The 16,100-nt window shown below is 43.9% G+C and overlaps 1 protein-coding gene across 1 annotated transcript in view; it reads right to left on the bottom strand.

Moving 5' to 3' along the window:
- LOC109881669 (uncharacterized protein C8orf34 homolog) overlaps nt 1-16,100 on the bottom strand; it is a 175,576-nt gene that overhangs the window by 125,969 nt on the left and 33,507 nt on the right. Inside the window, exons 2-5 of the mRNA XM_031795317.1 lie at nt 13,758-13,902; nt 13,080-13,211; nt 1,641-1,751; nt 911-939 (exon numbers count right to left, since the gene is read on the bottom strand). Coding sequence (XP_031651177.1) covers nt 911-939; nt 1,641-1,751; nt 13,080-13,211; nt 13,758-13,902 — 417 coding nt within the window. The remainder of the gene's footprint in view (nt 1-910; nt 940-1,640; nt 1,752-13,079; nt 13,212-13,757; nt 13,903-16,100) is intronic.

The raw sequence follows: 16,100 nt of genomic DNA, 5'->3' as shown, positions 1-16,100 counted from the left end.
TGTGGAGGCTATATACAGGGGGTACCGGTACAGAGTCAATGTGGAGGCTATATACAGGGGGTACCGATACAGAGTCAATGTGGAGGCTATATACAGGAGGTGCCGGTACCGAGTTAATGTGGAGGCTATATACAGGACGCGCCGGTACCGAGTTAATGTGCGGGGGTACTGCTTAGTCTAAGTAATTTATACATGATAGGTAGGGTAAAGTGCTATGCATAGATAATAAACACTGAACATAGCAGCGCTGTAAAAACCAAAGTCGGGGGGGGGGGGGGGGGGGGTCAATGTAAATAGTCTGGGAGGCCATTTTAATAATTGTTCAGCAAGACTTATGACTTGGAGGTAGAAGCTGTCAAGGAGCCTCTTTGGACGTTGACTTGGCGCTCCGTACCGCTTGCCGTTCGCTAGCAGAAAGAACTGTCTATGATTTGGGTGACTGGAGTCTTAGACAATTCTTCGCGGCCTTCCTTTGACACCACCTGGTATAGAGGTCCTGGATGGCAGGAAGCTCGGCCCCAGTGATCAAATCAAATGTTTTGTCTCCCTACAAACTGAGTTCTCTCATTATTGTGTTGAGGTAGAACCAGGGCCAGACAGTGTATAAAACAAAGATTTTTTCCGTACTATAGAAAGAGCTTAGTAAAGTTTCACAGGATGGATGTCGGTCCCACACACACACACACACACACACACACACACACACACACACACACACACACACACACACACACACACACACACACACACACACACCCGTGGGAATCAAACCCTCAAACCCTAGTGTTGAAAGCACCACATGCTCTACCAACTGAGCTACACACAGAAACCGCGCACAGACAAAAAAAACAACAAACATTTTCATGATGTACATTTAAAAAGAAACACGACTGCAGTTGTAAAAAGTTACCTGATCAAGTTCATCAGAAACAGCGATACCTGTGAAGAGCAGAAAAGTGAATCAGCGGGAGACAAAATGCCAAGGAACTTTCACGCACTAAACTGTAGTCTGTATTTACAAAGGTTCAGGAGTTAGTTGAGGTATTAAGGTTCAGGAGTTAGTAGATGTATCAAGGTTCAGGAGTTAGTAGTGGTATTAAGGTTCAGGAGTTAGTAGTGGTATTAAGGTTCAGGAGTTAGTAGATGTATCAAGGTTCAGGAGTTAGTAGTGGTATTAAGGTTCAGGAGTTAGTAGATGTATCAAGGTTCAGGAGTTAGTAGATGTATTAAGGTTCAGGAGTTTGTAGATGTATTAAGGTTCAGGAGTTAGTAGATGTATTAAGGTTCAGGAGTTAGTAGAGGTATTAAGGTTCAGGAGTTAGTAGATGTATCAAGGTTCAGGAGTTAGCAGATGTATTAAGGTTCAGGAGTTAGTAGATGTATGAAGGTTCAGGAGATAGTGAATGTATTCTCTCCATCACTACGGGACAGGTTCTGTAGAGCCTTGGTTTCAAGAATTAGGGTACATTATTAGGCTTTACGGTTTCGTGCTAGGGATTAGGGTACTGCATTAGAGTTGAGGGTTTAGGGTACAGTATTAGGGTTTGGGGTTTAGAGTAAGTGTTTAGGGTACAGCATTAGTGTTTGGTGTTTAGAGTAAGTGTTAGGGTACAGTATTAGGGTTTAGTTAGTGTACTCACTACGGGACAGGTTCTCCAGAGCCTTGCCCAGCGTCTTGCTCTCCTGCAGGATGAGGTTGAAGTCGCCGCTCTCCCTCCATTCCCACCACGGCTGCTCAATAGATCGCGGTACTGAAACACAACCGCAACCGTAGGACAGCGTCACCTATACATCCCAGCACCTATCTATCACCTACACACCACCTATACACCCACCTATACATCCCAGCACCTATCTATCACCTACACACCACCTATACACCACCTATACATCCCAGCACCTATCTATCACCTATACACCACCTATACACCACCTATACATCCCAGCACCTATCTATCACATACACACCACCTATACACCACCTATACATCACAGCACCTATACACCACCTATACATCCCAGCACCTATCTATCACCTACACACCACCAATACATCTATACCTATACACCACCTATACACCACCAACACACCACCTATACATCCCAGCACCTATCTATCACCTATACACCACCTATACACCACCTATACATCTATACCTATACACCACCTATACACCACCTACACACCACCTATACATCCCAGCACCTACACACCACCTACACACCACCTATACATCCCAGCACCTAGTTATCAGCCAAACACACCACCTATACACCACCTATACATCCCAGCACCTATACACCACCTATACATCCCAGCACCTACACACCACTTATACACCACCTACACACCCCCTATACACCACCTATACACCACCTACACACCACCTATACACCACCTACACACCCCCTATACACCACCTACACACCACCTATACACCCCCTATACACCCCCTACACACCACCTATACCTACACATCACCTATACACCACCTTTACATCCCAGCACCTATCTAACCACCTACACACCACCTATACACCACCTATACATCCCAACACCTATCTATCACCTACACACCACCTATACACCACCTATACATCCCAGCACCTACACACCACCTACACACCACCTATACATCCCAGCACCTAGTTATCAGCCAAACACCACCACCTATACACCACCTATACATCCCAGCACCTATACACCACCTATACATCCCAGCACCTACACACCACTTATACACCACCTACACACCCCTATACACCACCTATACACCACCTACACACCACCTATACACCACCTACACACCCCCTATACACCACCTACACACCACCTATACACCCCCTATACACCCCCTACACACCACCTATACCTACACATCACCTATACACCACCTTTACATCCCAGCACCTATCTAACCACCTACACACCACCTATACACCACCTATATATCCCAACACCTATCTATCACCTACACACCACCTATACACCACCTATACATCCCAGCACCTATCTATCACCTATACACCACCTATACACCACCTATACATCCCAGCACCTATCTATCACCTACACACCACCTATACACCACCTATACATCCCAGCACCTATCTATCACCTACACACCACCTATACATCTATACCTATACACCACCTATACACCACCTATACATCCCAGCACCTATCCATCACCTATACACCACCTATACACCACCTATACATCTATACCTATACACCACCTATACACCACCTATACATCCCAGCACCTACACACCACCTATACATCCCAGCACCTATATATCACCTACACACCACCTATACACCACCTATACATCCCAGCACATATCTATCACCTACACACCACCTATACACCACCTATACATCTATACCTATACACCACCTATACACCATCTATACATCCCAGCACCTATCTATCACCTATACACCACCTATACATCTATACCTATACACCACCTATACACCACCTACACACCACCTATACATCCCAGCACCTACAGTGCCATGCGAAAGTATTCGGCCCCCTTGAACTTTGCGACCTTTCGCCACATTTCAGGCTTCAAACATAAAGATATAAAACTGTATTTTTTTGTGAAGAATCAACAACAAGTGGGACACAATCATGAAGTGGAACGACATTTATTGGATATTTCAAACTTTTTTAACAAATCAAAAACTGAAATATTGGGCGTGCAAAATTATTCAGCCCCCTTAAGTTAATACTTTGTAGCGCCACCTTTTGCTGCGATTACAGCTGTAAGTCGCTTGGGGTATGTCTCTATCAGTTTTGCACATCGAGAGACTGAATTTTTTCCCATTCCTCCTTGCAAAACAGCTCGAGCTAAGTGAGGTTGGATGGAGAGCATTTGTGAACAGCAGTTTTCAGTTCTTTCCACAGATTCTCGATTGGATTCAGGTCTGGACTTTGACTTGGCCATTCTAACACCTGGATATGTTTATTTGTGAACCATTCCATTGTAGATTTTGCTTTATGTTTTGGATCATTGTCTTGTTGGAAGACAAATCTCCGTCCCAGTCTCAGGTCTTTGCAGACTCCATCAGGTTTTTTTCCAGAATGGTCCTGTATTTGGCTCCATCCATCTTCCCATCAATTTTAACCATCTTCCCTGTCCCTGCTGAAGAAAAGCAGGCCCAAACCATGATGCTGCCACCACCATGTTTGACAGTGGGGATGGTGTGTTCAGGGCGCTGTGTTGCTTTTACGCCAAACATAACTTTTTGCATTGTTGCCAAAAAGTTCAATTTTGGTTTCATCTGACCAGAGCACCTTCTTCCGCATGTTTGGTGTGTCTCCCAGGTGGCTTGTGGCAAACTTTAAACAACACTTTTTATGGATATCTTTAAGAAATGGCTTTCTTCTTGTCACTCTTCCATAAAGGCCAGATTTGTGCAATATACGACTGATTGTTGTCCTATGGACAGAGTCTCCCACCTCAGCTGTAGATCTCTGCAGTTCATCCAGAGTGATCATGGGCCTCTTGGCTGCATCTCTGATCAGTCTTCTCCTTGTATGAGCTGAAAGTTCAGAGGGACGGCCAGGTCTTGGTAGATTTGCAGTGGTCTGATAATCCTTCCATTTCAATATTATCGCTTGCACAGTGCTCCTTGGGATGTTTAAAGCTTGGGAAATCTTTTTGTATCCAAATCCGGCTTTAAACTTCTTCACAACAGTATCTCGGACCTGCCTGGTGTGTTCCTTGTTCTTCATGATGCTCTCTGCGCTTTTAACGGACCTCTGAGACTATCACAGTGCAGGTGCATTTATACGGAGACTTGATTACACACAGGTGGATTGTATTTATCATCATTAGTCATTTAGGTCAACACTGGATCATTCAGAGATCCTCACTGAACTTCTGGAGAGAGTTTGCTGCACTGAAAGTAAAGGGGCTGAATAATTTAGCACGCCCAATATTTCAGTTTTTGATTTGTTAAAAAAGTTTGAAATATCCAATAAATGTCGTTCCACTTCATGATTGTGTCCTACTTGTTGTTGATTCTTCACAAAAAATACAGTTATATATTTATGTTTGAAGCCTGAAATGTGGCAAAAGGTCGCAAAGTTCAAGGGGGCCGAATACCTTCGCAAGGCACTGTATATATCACCTACACACCACCTATACATCCCAGCACCTATACACCACCTATACACCACCTATACATCCCAGCACCTACACACCACCTACACACCCCCTAAACACCACCTACACACCACCTACACACCCCCTAAACACCACCTACACACCACCAATACACCACCTACACACCACCTACACACCACCTAATCATTGAAAAGTGAAAGACTAAAGTTACATACATGGGATGCTTTAGTGAATTTCAGAATGTCTGGAATAGGGGTGTGTAGGTGGTGTATAGGGATACACCACCTACACACCCCTATACACCCCATACACACCACCTATACACCCCATACACACCACCTACACACCACCTATACACCCCCTATACACCCCCTACACACCACCTATACATCCCAGCACCTATCTATCACCTATACACCACCTATACATCGCAGCACCTATCTATCACCTACACACCACCTACACACCACCTATACACCACCTATACATCTACACACCACCTATACACCTATACACCACCTACACACCACCTATACACCACCTACACACCACCTATACATCACCTATACACCACCTATACACCACCTATACATCACATATCTACCACCTACACACCACCTACAAACCACCTACACATCCCAGCACCTATCTATCACCTACACACCACCTATACACCCCCTACACACCACCTATACACCCCCGATACACCCCCTACACACCACCTATACACCACCTATACATCCCAGGACCTGCACACCCCCTATACACCCCCTATACACCACCTATACATCCCAGCACCTGCACACCCCCTATACACCACCTACACACCAATTATACATCCCAGCACCTACACACCACCTATACACTCCCTATACACCACCTATACACCACCTTTACATCACCTATACACCACCTACACACCACCTATACACCGCCTTTACATCACCTATACACCACCTATACATCACCTATACATCCTAGCACCTATCTATCACCTACACACCACCCCCTATACACCACCTATACATCCCAGCACCTGCACACCCCCTATACACCACCTACACACCACCTTTACATCACCTATACACCACCTACACACCACCTATACACCACCTTTACATCACCTATACACCACCTATACATCACCTATACATCCTAGCACCTATCTATCACCTACACACCACCTATACACCACATATACACCACCTATACATCACCTATACACCACCTATACATCCCAGCACCTATCTATCACCTACACACCACCTATACACCACCTATACATCCCAGCACCTATCTATCACCTACACACCACCTATACATCCCAGCACCTATACATCACCTACACACCACCTATATATACCACCTATACACCACCTACACACCCCCTACACACCACCTATACACCACCTATACATCCCAGCACCTGTACACCTCCTATACACCACCTATACACCACCTACACACCACCTACACACCACCTATACACCACCTATACACCACCTACAAACCCCCTATCTATCACCTATACATCCCAGCACCTATCTATCACCTACACACCACCTATTCGGCACCTACACACCACCTACACACCTATACACCACCTATACACCACCTACACACCACCTACACACCACCTACACACCACCTACACACCACCTATACACCTATACACCACCTACACACCACCTATATATACCACCTATATACCTATACACCACCTACACACCACCTATATATACCACCTATACACCACCTATATACCTATACACCACCTATATACCACCTAAACACCACCTATATACCACCTATACATCAGTGGAGGCTGTTATAGCAGCAATGTTCCAACATCTAGTGGAAAGCCTTCCCAGAAGAATGGAGGCTGTTATAGCAGCAATGTCCCAACATCTAGTGGAAAGCCTTCCCAGAAGAGTGGAGGCTGTTATTGCAGCAATGTTCCAACATCTAGTGGAAAGCCTTCCCAGAGGAGTGGAGGCTGGTTGTAGCAGCAATGTTCCAACATCTAGTGGAAAGCCTTCCCAGAAGAGTGGAGGCTGTTATAGCAGCAATGTTCCAACATCTAGTGGAAAGCCTTCCCAGAAGAGTAGAGGCTGTTATAGCAGCAATGTTCCAACATCTAGTGGAAAGCCTTCCCAGAGGAGTGGAGGCTGGTTGTAGCAGCAATGTTCCAACATCTAGTGGAAAGCCTTCCCAGAAGAGTGGAGGCTGTTATAGCAGCAATGTTCCAACATCTAGTGGAAAGCCTTCCCAGAAGAGTGGAGGCTGTTATAGCAGCAATGTTCCAACATCTAGTGGAAAGCCTTCCCAGAGGAGTGGAGGCTGGTTGTAGCAGCAATGTTCCAACATCTAGTGGAAAGCCTTCCCAGAAGAGTGGAGGCTGTTATAGCAGCAATGTTCCAACATCTAGTGGAAAGCCTTCCCAGAAGAGTGGAGGCTGTTATAGCAGCAATGTTCCAACATCTAGTGGAAAGCCTTCCCAGAAGAGTGGAGGCTGTTATAGCAGCAATGTTCCAACATCTAGTGGAAAGCCTTCCCAGAAGAGTAGAGGCTGTTATAGCAGCAATGTTCCAACATCTAGTGGAAAGCCTTCCCAGAAGAGTGGAGGCTGTTATAGCAGCAATGTTCCAACATCTAGTGGAAAGCCTTCCCAGAAGAGTAGAGGCTGTTATAGCAGCAATGTTCCAACATCTAGTGGAAAGCCTTCCCAGAAGAGTGGAGGCTGTTATAGCAGCAATGTTCCAACATCTAGTGGAAAGCCTTCCCAGAAGAGTGGAGGCTGTTATAGCAGCAATGTTCCAACATCTAGTGGAAAGCCTTCCCAGAAGAGTAGAGGCTGTTATAGCAGCAACGGGAGGACCAACTCCATATTAATGCCCATGCTTTTGTTGAGCGGGTGTCCATACTTTTGGTCATGTCGAGTACGTAAATCAAAGCGATCAATAGGAGTTTTCTTTATGGAAAAGCTTGGAGGAAAGTCAATGTATCCCCCTCTCCAGGACCACTGGTCTCCCTTCGGCCTTTAGCATGATTAACAGATGAACATGGGTCAAACAGGAAGAGAGGTAAGGATCCAGACTTCATCATCATCATCATCACACCAAAGTCCGCCGGTCTCTGTATCTCCCAGTTCTGAGATGTTTAATTTTACCTTTATTTAACTAGGCAAGTCAGTTAAGAACAAATTCATATTTTAAATGACGGCCTATGAACAGTGGGTTAACTGCCTGTTCAGGGGCAGAACGACAGATTTGGACCTTGTCAGCTCGGGGGTTTGAACTTGCAACCTTCCGGTTACTAGTCCAACGCTCTAACCACTAGGCTACCCTGCCACCTCTACACTCTAACCACTAGGCTACCTGCCACCTCTACACTCTAACCACTAGGCTACCCTGCCACCTCTACACTCTAACCACTAGGCTACCTGCCACCTCTACACTCTAACCACTAGGCTACCTGCCACCTCTACACTCTAACCACTAGGCTACCTGCCACCTCTACACTCTAACCACTAGGCTACCTGCCACCTCTACACTCTAACCACTAGGCTACCTGCCACCTCTACACTCTAACCACTAGGCTACCTACCACCTCTACACTCTAACCACTAGGCTACCTGCCACATCTACACTCTAACCACTAGGCTACCTGCCACCTCTACACTCTAACCACTAGGCTACCCTGCCACCTCTACACTCTAACCACTAGGCTACCTGCCACTTCTACACTCTAACCACTAGGCTACCTACCACCTCTACACTCTAACCACTAGGTTACCCTGCCACCTCTACACTCTAACCACTAGGCTACCCTGCCACCTCTACACTCTAACCACTAGGCTACCTGCCACTTCTACACTCTAACCACTAGGCTACCTACCACCTCTACACTCTAACCACTAGGCTACCTACCACCTCTACACTCTAACCACTAGGCTACCCTGCCAGCTCTACACTCTAACCACTAGGCTACCCTGCCAGCTCTACACTCTAACCACTAGGCTACTCTGCCACCCAAATTGATGAATGAGGAGATATAGACATGTGAAGCCCCTGTTACTTCTTATATGGACACGAGAACAATTGAAATCCTCTCACCATCTCTTCTCATCCAATCAATGATCGCCTTGAGAAAGGTGTGTGTTTGGAATGTGGAACAAATGCACTACCAGTCAACATTTTTGACACATTTACTCATTCTAGGTTTTTTTTTCTTTCTATTTACAATTTTCTACGTTAAAATAATAAAAATGAAGAAATCAGCAAAAAAAATACTGTCAGTGATTTATTTAGAGTTCAAGGCACACTTAACCAGCATGACCACCAAAAGCATTCTGCAGTGATACACCATCCCATCTAGTTTGCGCCTAGTGAGACTATCATTTGTGTTTCCAACAGGACAATGACCCAAAACACACCTCTGGACTATTTGACCAAGAAGGAGGAGGGTATCCTGTGGTCCAGGTGTGGCTCAGTTAGTAGGGCATGGCACTTGCAATGCCAGGATCATGGGTTCGATTATATACCAACAGAGAAGGTAAGGAGAGATACCTACTGAAAACAACAGTTTATTTCATGGTATAGAACTCTCATTTCAACTGTTGTCTTCCATTAGAACTTTTCCTTTAGAATTTTTGTTTCTTCGTTTACAGGTCGGTTTGTTACAGAAAACAAAAAAATCCTCTAAATGACGAACTGAATACTAAGTATATAAGCCCATTATGTTCTGGTGCAGCTTTGCAAAGAGCACAGCTCTTGTTTCATGTATTTTGCCAGACTGACAAAGCTTTAAGGAACAAAGAGAGAGAGAGAGAGAGAGAGAGAGGGGCAGGGAGAAGCAGCAAGAGGAGACACACGTCCTCTCTTTCATTTCCTTCTGATTGTGAGTGATGGTCTGACCACAGCCTGAAATAGACTGGAACTGGCATGAGAATGAGAGCAATGCTCAATTATTGTAGTTTCAGCCCCTCCTCCCTCCTTCCCCTCCCATATTTCTCGATCCGTCTCTCTCTATCTCTCGCTTTGCCTCACACCTTCTATCTCTCTCTCTTTCCACTATCGCCGTCTCCTCTCCCCATCTCTCTCCTTCCCTCCCTCTCCAACCATTTCATCTCTCTCTCCATTTGACCCAACCTATGAGTCCATTACATCCCCCTTCATTCAGTCTGTATCTATAGAACCTCATTACATCACCCTTCATTCAGTGTGTCCCCAGTTATCTATAGAACCTCATTACATCACCCTTCATTCAGTCTGTCCCCAGTTATCTACAGAACCTCATTACATCACCCTTCATTCAGTCTGTCCCCAGTTATCTATAGAACCTCATTACATCACCCTTCATTCAGTCTGTATCTATAGAACCTCATTACATCACCCTTCATTCAGTGTGTCCCCAGTTATCTATAGAACCTCATTACATCACCCTTCATTCAGTCTGTCCCCAGTTATCTATAGAACCTCATTACATCACCCTTCATTCAGTCTGTCCCCAGTTATCTATAGAACCTCATTACATCACCCTTCATTCAGTCTGTATCTATCGAACCTCATTACATCACCCTTCATTCAGTCTGTCCCCAGTTATCTATAGAACCTCGTTACATCACCCTTCATTCAGTCTGTCCCCAGTTATCTATAGAACCTCATTACATCACCCTTCATTCAGTCTGTCCCCAGTTATCTATAGAACCTCATTACATCACCCTTCATTCAGTGTGTCCCCAGTTATCTATAGAACCTCATTACATCACCCTTCATTCAGTGTGTCCCCAGTTATCTACAGAACCTCATTACATCACCCTTCATTCAGTCTGTCCCCAGTTCTGTGCGATAGAGTCTTGACTAGCGTACTCATCTGGCACTGGCCCATTGGACAATAAACCATGACTAATTTAATGGGGAATTAAGTCCAATTAAAAGGGGCGAGATTGAAACCAATGAGGCAAATCATTGGTGTACAACAAGTATCAATACTAAAGGCTGCAATCAAAACGCTGCTGTAATCTGTTGCACCCGAACCGTAGGTGCCTGCGCTTGCTGGTTTAATTGGTTTAATTTACCATCCGTTAATTTACCGTCCGTTATTATGCCGAGTTCTGGGGTTTCTGGTGGGAGTAGAGGATAGGTACCGGCCACATCATCAGCTGACAACATCCATTGGTAATGACAGAGAGGACTAATGGAGGTGCCATTTTAACAACAGACTTCTATCATGACACACTGTAGATATAGTAGATATAGTAGATATAGTATAGTAGATATAGTAGATATAGTATATATAGTAGATATAGTAGATAATAGTATATATAGTAGATATAGTATAGTAGATATAGTATATATAGTAGATATAGTAGATAATAGTATATATAGTATATATAGTAGATATAGTATAGTAGATATAGTATAGTAGATAGTATATATAGTATATATAGTAGATATAGTATAGTAGATATAGTATAGTAGATATAGTAGATATAGTATAGTAGATATAGTATATATAGTAGATATAGTAGATATAGTATAGTAGATATAGTATATATAGTAGATATAGTAGATAATAGTATATATAGTAGATAGTAGATATAGTATATATAGTATATATAGTAGATATAGTATAGTAGATATAGTATATAATAGTATATATAGTAGATATAGTAGATATAGTATAGTAGATATAGTATATATAGTAGATATAGTAGATAATAGTATATATAGTAGATAGTAGATATAGTATATATAGTATATATAGTAGATATAGTATAGTAGATATAGTATATAATAGTATATAGTATATATAGTAGATATAGTATAGTAGATATAGTATATATAGTAGATAATAGTAGATATAGTATATATAGTAGATATAGTATATATGGTAGATATAGTAGATATAGTAGATATAGTATAGTAGATATAGTAGATATAGTAGATAATAGTATATATAGTAGATATAGTAGATATAGTATAGTAGATATAGTATATATAGTATATATAGTAGATATAGTATAGTAGATATAGTATAGTAGATATAGTATATATAGTATATATAGTAGATAATAGTATATATAGTATATATAGTAGATATAGTATAGTAGATATAGTATATATAGTAGATATAGTAGATAATAGTATATATAGTAGATAGTAGATATAGTATAGTAGATATAGTATATATAGTATATATAGTAGATATAGTATAGTAGATATAGTATATAATAGTATATAATAGTATATAATAGTATATATAGTATATATAGTAGATATAGTATAGTAGATATAGTATATATAGTATATATAGTAGATATAGTAGATATAGTAGATATGGTAGATATGGTAGATATAGTATATATAGTAGATATAGTAGATATAGTAGATATAGTAGATATAGTAGATATAGTATAGTAGATATAGTAGATATTGTATATATAGTAGATATGGTAGATATAGTAGATATAGTATATATAGTAGATATGGTAGATATAGTAGATATAGTAGATATGGTAGATATAGTAGATATAGTAGATATGGTAGATATAGTAGATATAGTAGATATAGTATATATAGTAGATATAGTAGATATAGTAGATATGGTAGATATGGTAGATATGGTAGATATAGTATATATAGTAGATATAGTATAGTAGATATAGTATATATAGTAGATATGGTATATATAGTATATATAGTATATATAGTAGATATAGTATATATAGTAGATATAGTATATATAGTAGATATAGTAGATATAGTAGATATAGTAGATATAGTAGATATGGTAGATATGGTAGATATAGTATATATAGTAGATATAGTATAGTAGATATAGTATATATAGTAGATATGGTATATATAGTATATATAGTATATATAGTATATATAGTATATATAGTAGATATAGTAGATATATACTATACTCACAGGACTTAGATTCTGCTGAAGGAAGGGAGATGTTAGACACTGCCAGGTCACTCTTGGATTTCTTGGGTTTGTTCGGGTGGATCTGCCAGGGCTTCTGGTAACTCCTGAAGTCAGGACCTCCTTTACTCTCTGCTGAGAGGAGAAGGTACCGCGGGAACAGTAGTACACACAATGACTAGGAATGTGTGTGGACGTGTTGAACTATACTTGTGTGAGGACCAGAAGTCCCCACAAGAATAGTAAACAAACACACATTTCACCAACTGGGGACATTTTGTTGGTCCCCACAAGATCAAATGCTATTTTAGGGTTAAGGTTAAAATTAGTGTTAGAATTAAGTTTAGGATTAGGATTAGGAGCTAGGTTTAGGTTTAGGGTTAAGGTTAGAATTAGTGTTAGTGTTAGACTTAGGTTTAGGATTAGGAGCTAGGTTTAGGTTTAGGGTTAAGGTTAGGTTAGGGTAAGGGTTATTGGTTAGGAAAAATAGGATTTTGAATGGGACTAAATTGTGTGTCCCATTATAGAACCTCATTACTAACAAGGTTAGTTATAACAACACCGTTTGCGTGTACTGCGTATGTGTGTACACGATTGCTCACACGTGCATGCCCTGTGAGTTTACGTGAGCTTCTGAGTGTAGGCGTGTACGTGTACATGCATCTGTGTCTGCGCTCGTACCTGCATCGCTCTGGGCCCACAGAGCGGCGGAGCCCGGCAGTGTTCTGTGCAGCTTGCCGGGGCTGCCTGGCTTGGTCTGCAGGTGACTGATGAGAAAGGGGACAGGGTGGTCTGGGGTCTGGCTGATCAGACTGGCCATCATCTCCTAGCAGGAACAGCAGAACAGAGACACGTCAGAAAGAGGGACCGAGGAAGAGGGGGAGAGGTTGGTCTGGGGTCTGGCTGATCAGACTGGCCATCATCTCCTAGCAGTTACGGCAGAACAGAGACACGTCAGAAAGAGGGACCGAGGAAGATGGGGAGAGGTAAAGAGAGAGAGCAGAGATGGGGAGATGGGGAGAGGTAAAGAGAGAGAGAGGTAAAGAGAGAGGGGAGAGGGGGAGAGGTAAAGAGAGAGAGCAGAGATGGGGAGATGGGGAGAGGGGGAGAGGTAAAGAGAGAGAGCAGAGATGGGGAGATGGGGAGAGGTAAAGAGAGAGAGCAGAGATGGGGAGATGGGGAGAGGGGGAGAGGTAAAGAGAGAGAGCAGAGATGGGGAGATGGGGAGAGGGGGAGAGGGGGAGAGGTAAAGAGAGAGAGCAGAGATGGGGAGATGGGGAGAGGGGGAGAGGGGGAGATGGGGAGAGGTAAAGAGAGAGAGCAGAGATGGGGAGAGGGGGAGAGGTAAAGAGAGAGAGCAGAGATGGGGAGATGGGGAGAGGTAAAGAGAGAGAGAGGTAAAGAGAGAGGGGAGAGGGGGAGAGGTAAAGAGAGAGAGCAGAGATGGGGAGATGGGGAGAGGGGGAGAGGTAAAGAGAGAGAGCAGAGATGGGGAGATGGGGAGAGGTAAAGAGAGAGAGCAGAGATGGGGAGATGGGGAGAGGGGGAGAGGTAAAGAGAGAGAGCAGAGATGGGGAGATGGGGAGAGGGGGAGAGGGGGAGAGGTAAAGAGAGAGAGCAGAGATGGGGAGATGGGGAGAGGGGGAGAGGGGGAGAGGTAAAGAGAGAGAGCAGAGATGGGGAGAGGGGGAGAGGTAAAGAGAGAGAGCTGAGATGGGGCGATGGGGAGAGGGGGAGAGGTAAAGAGAGAGAGGTAAAGAGAGAGGGGAGAGGGGGAGAGGTAAAGAGAGAGAGAGAGGTAAAGAGAGAGGGGAGAGATGGGGAGATGGGGAGAGGTAAAGAGAGAGAGCAGAGATGGGGAGATGGGGAGAGGTAAAGAGAGAGAGAGAGCAAAGATGGGGAGATGGGGAGAGGGGGAGAGGGGGAGAGGTAAAGAGAGAGAGCAGAGATGGGGAGATGGGGAGAGGTAAAGAGAGAGAGCAGAGATGGGGAGATGGGGAGAGGGGGAGAGGTAAAGAGAGAGAGCAGAGATGGGGAGATGGGGAGAGGGGGAGAGGTAAAGAGAGAGAGGTAAAGAGAGAGGGGAGAGGGGGAGATGTAAAGAGAGAGGGGAGAGGGGGAGAGGTAAAGAGAGAGGGGGAGAGGTAACGAGACAGGGGAGAGGCGGAGAGGTAAAGAGAGAGGGGAGAGGGGAGAGGTAACGAGAGAGGGGAGAGGGGGAGAGGTAACGAGAGAGGGGAGAGGGGAGAGGTAACGAGAGAGGGGAGAGGGGGAGAGGTAACGAGAGAGGGGAGAGGGGGAGAGGTAACGAGAGAGGGGAGAGGGGGAGAGGTAAAGAGAGAGGGGAGAGGTAAAGAGAGAGGGGAGAGGGGGAGAGGTAAAGAGAGAGGGGAGAGGTAAAGAGAGAGGGGAGAGGGGGAGATGTAAAGAGAGAGGGGAGAGGGGGAGATGTAAAGAGAGAGGGGAGAGGGGGAGAGGCGGAGAGGTAACGAGAGAGGGGAGAGGTAAAGAGAGAGGGGAGAGGGGAGAGGTGGAGAGGTAACGAGAGAGGGGAGAGGTAAAGAGAGAGGGGAGAGGGGGAGAGGTAAAGAGAGAGGGGAGAGGGGGAGAGGTAAAGAGAGAGAGCAGAGGCGGAGAGGTATCTTAGTCAGCTATCCTAGTCTTGTCTGTTCTATACAGTATCTTAGTCAGCTATCCTAGTCTTGTCTGTTCTGTACAGTGTCTTAGTCAGCTATCCTAGTCTTGTCAGTTCTATACAGTATGAAGAGAGAAGCAATTCGGTAATTGGTCAGGGGGATATTCCTGCCTGCCTGGCCTTTGTGACTGTCTGGCGCTCAATGCTTAAATAGAGTGGAATCGGAGTGCTATGAAACAACGGTTCTCAGCAGCAGTAGCCTATGTCTCAACCACACAATTAAATACAACAATAGTGAATTACAGGATCTCTGTGGTCTCAACCAGCACTGGGGGAAATAGAGTGGTTCTCTGCAACAGTAGCAACAGCAGAAGAGTACAGTAGCCTAT

The sequence above is a fragment of the Oncorhynchus kisutch genome, linkage group LG18 (genome assembly GCF_002021735.2).
Source record: "Oncorhynchus kisutch isolate 150728-3 linkage group LG18, Okis_V2, whole genome shotgun sequence".
NCBI classification, from domain to species: domain Eukaryota; kingdom Metazoa; phylum Chordata; class Actinopteri; order Salmoniformes; family Salmonidae; genus Oncorhynchus; species Oncorhynchus kisutch.
Note: the sequence above shows the minus strand (reverse complement) of the source record. Positions and strands in the feature narration are given on the sequence as shown.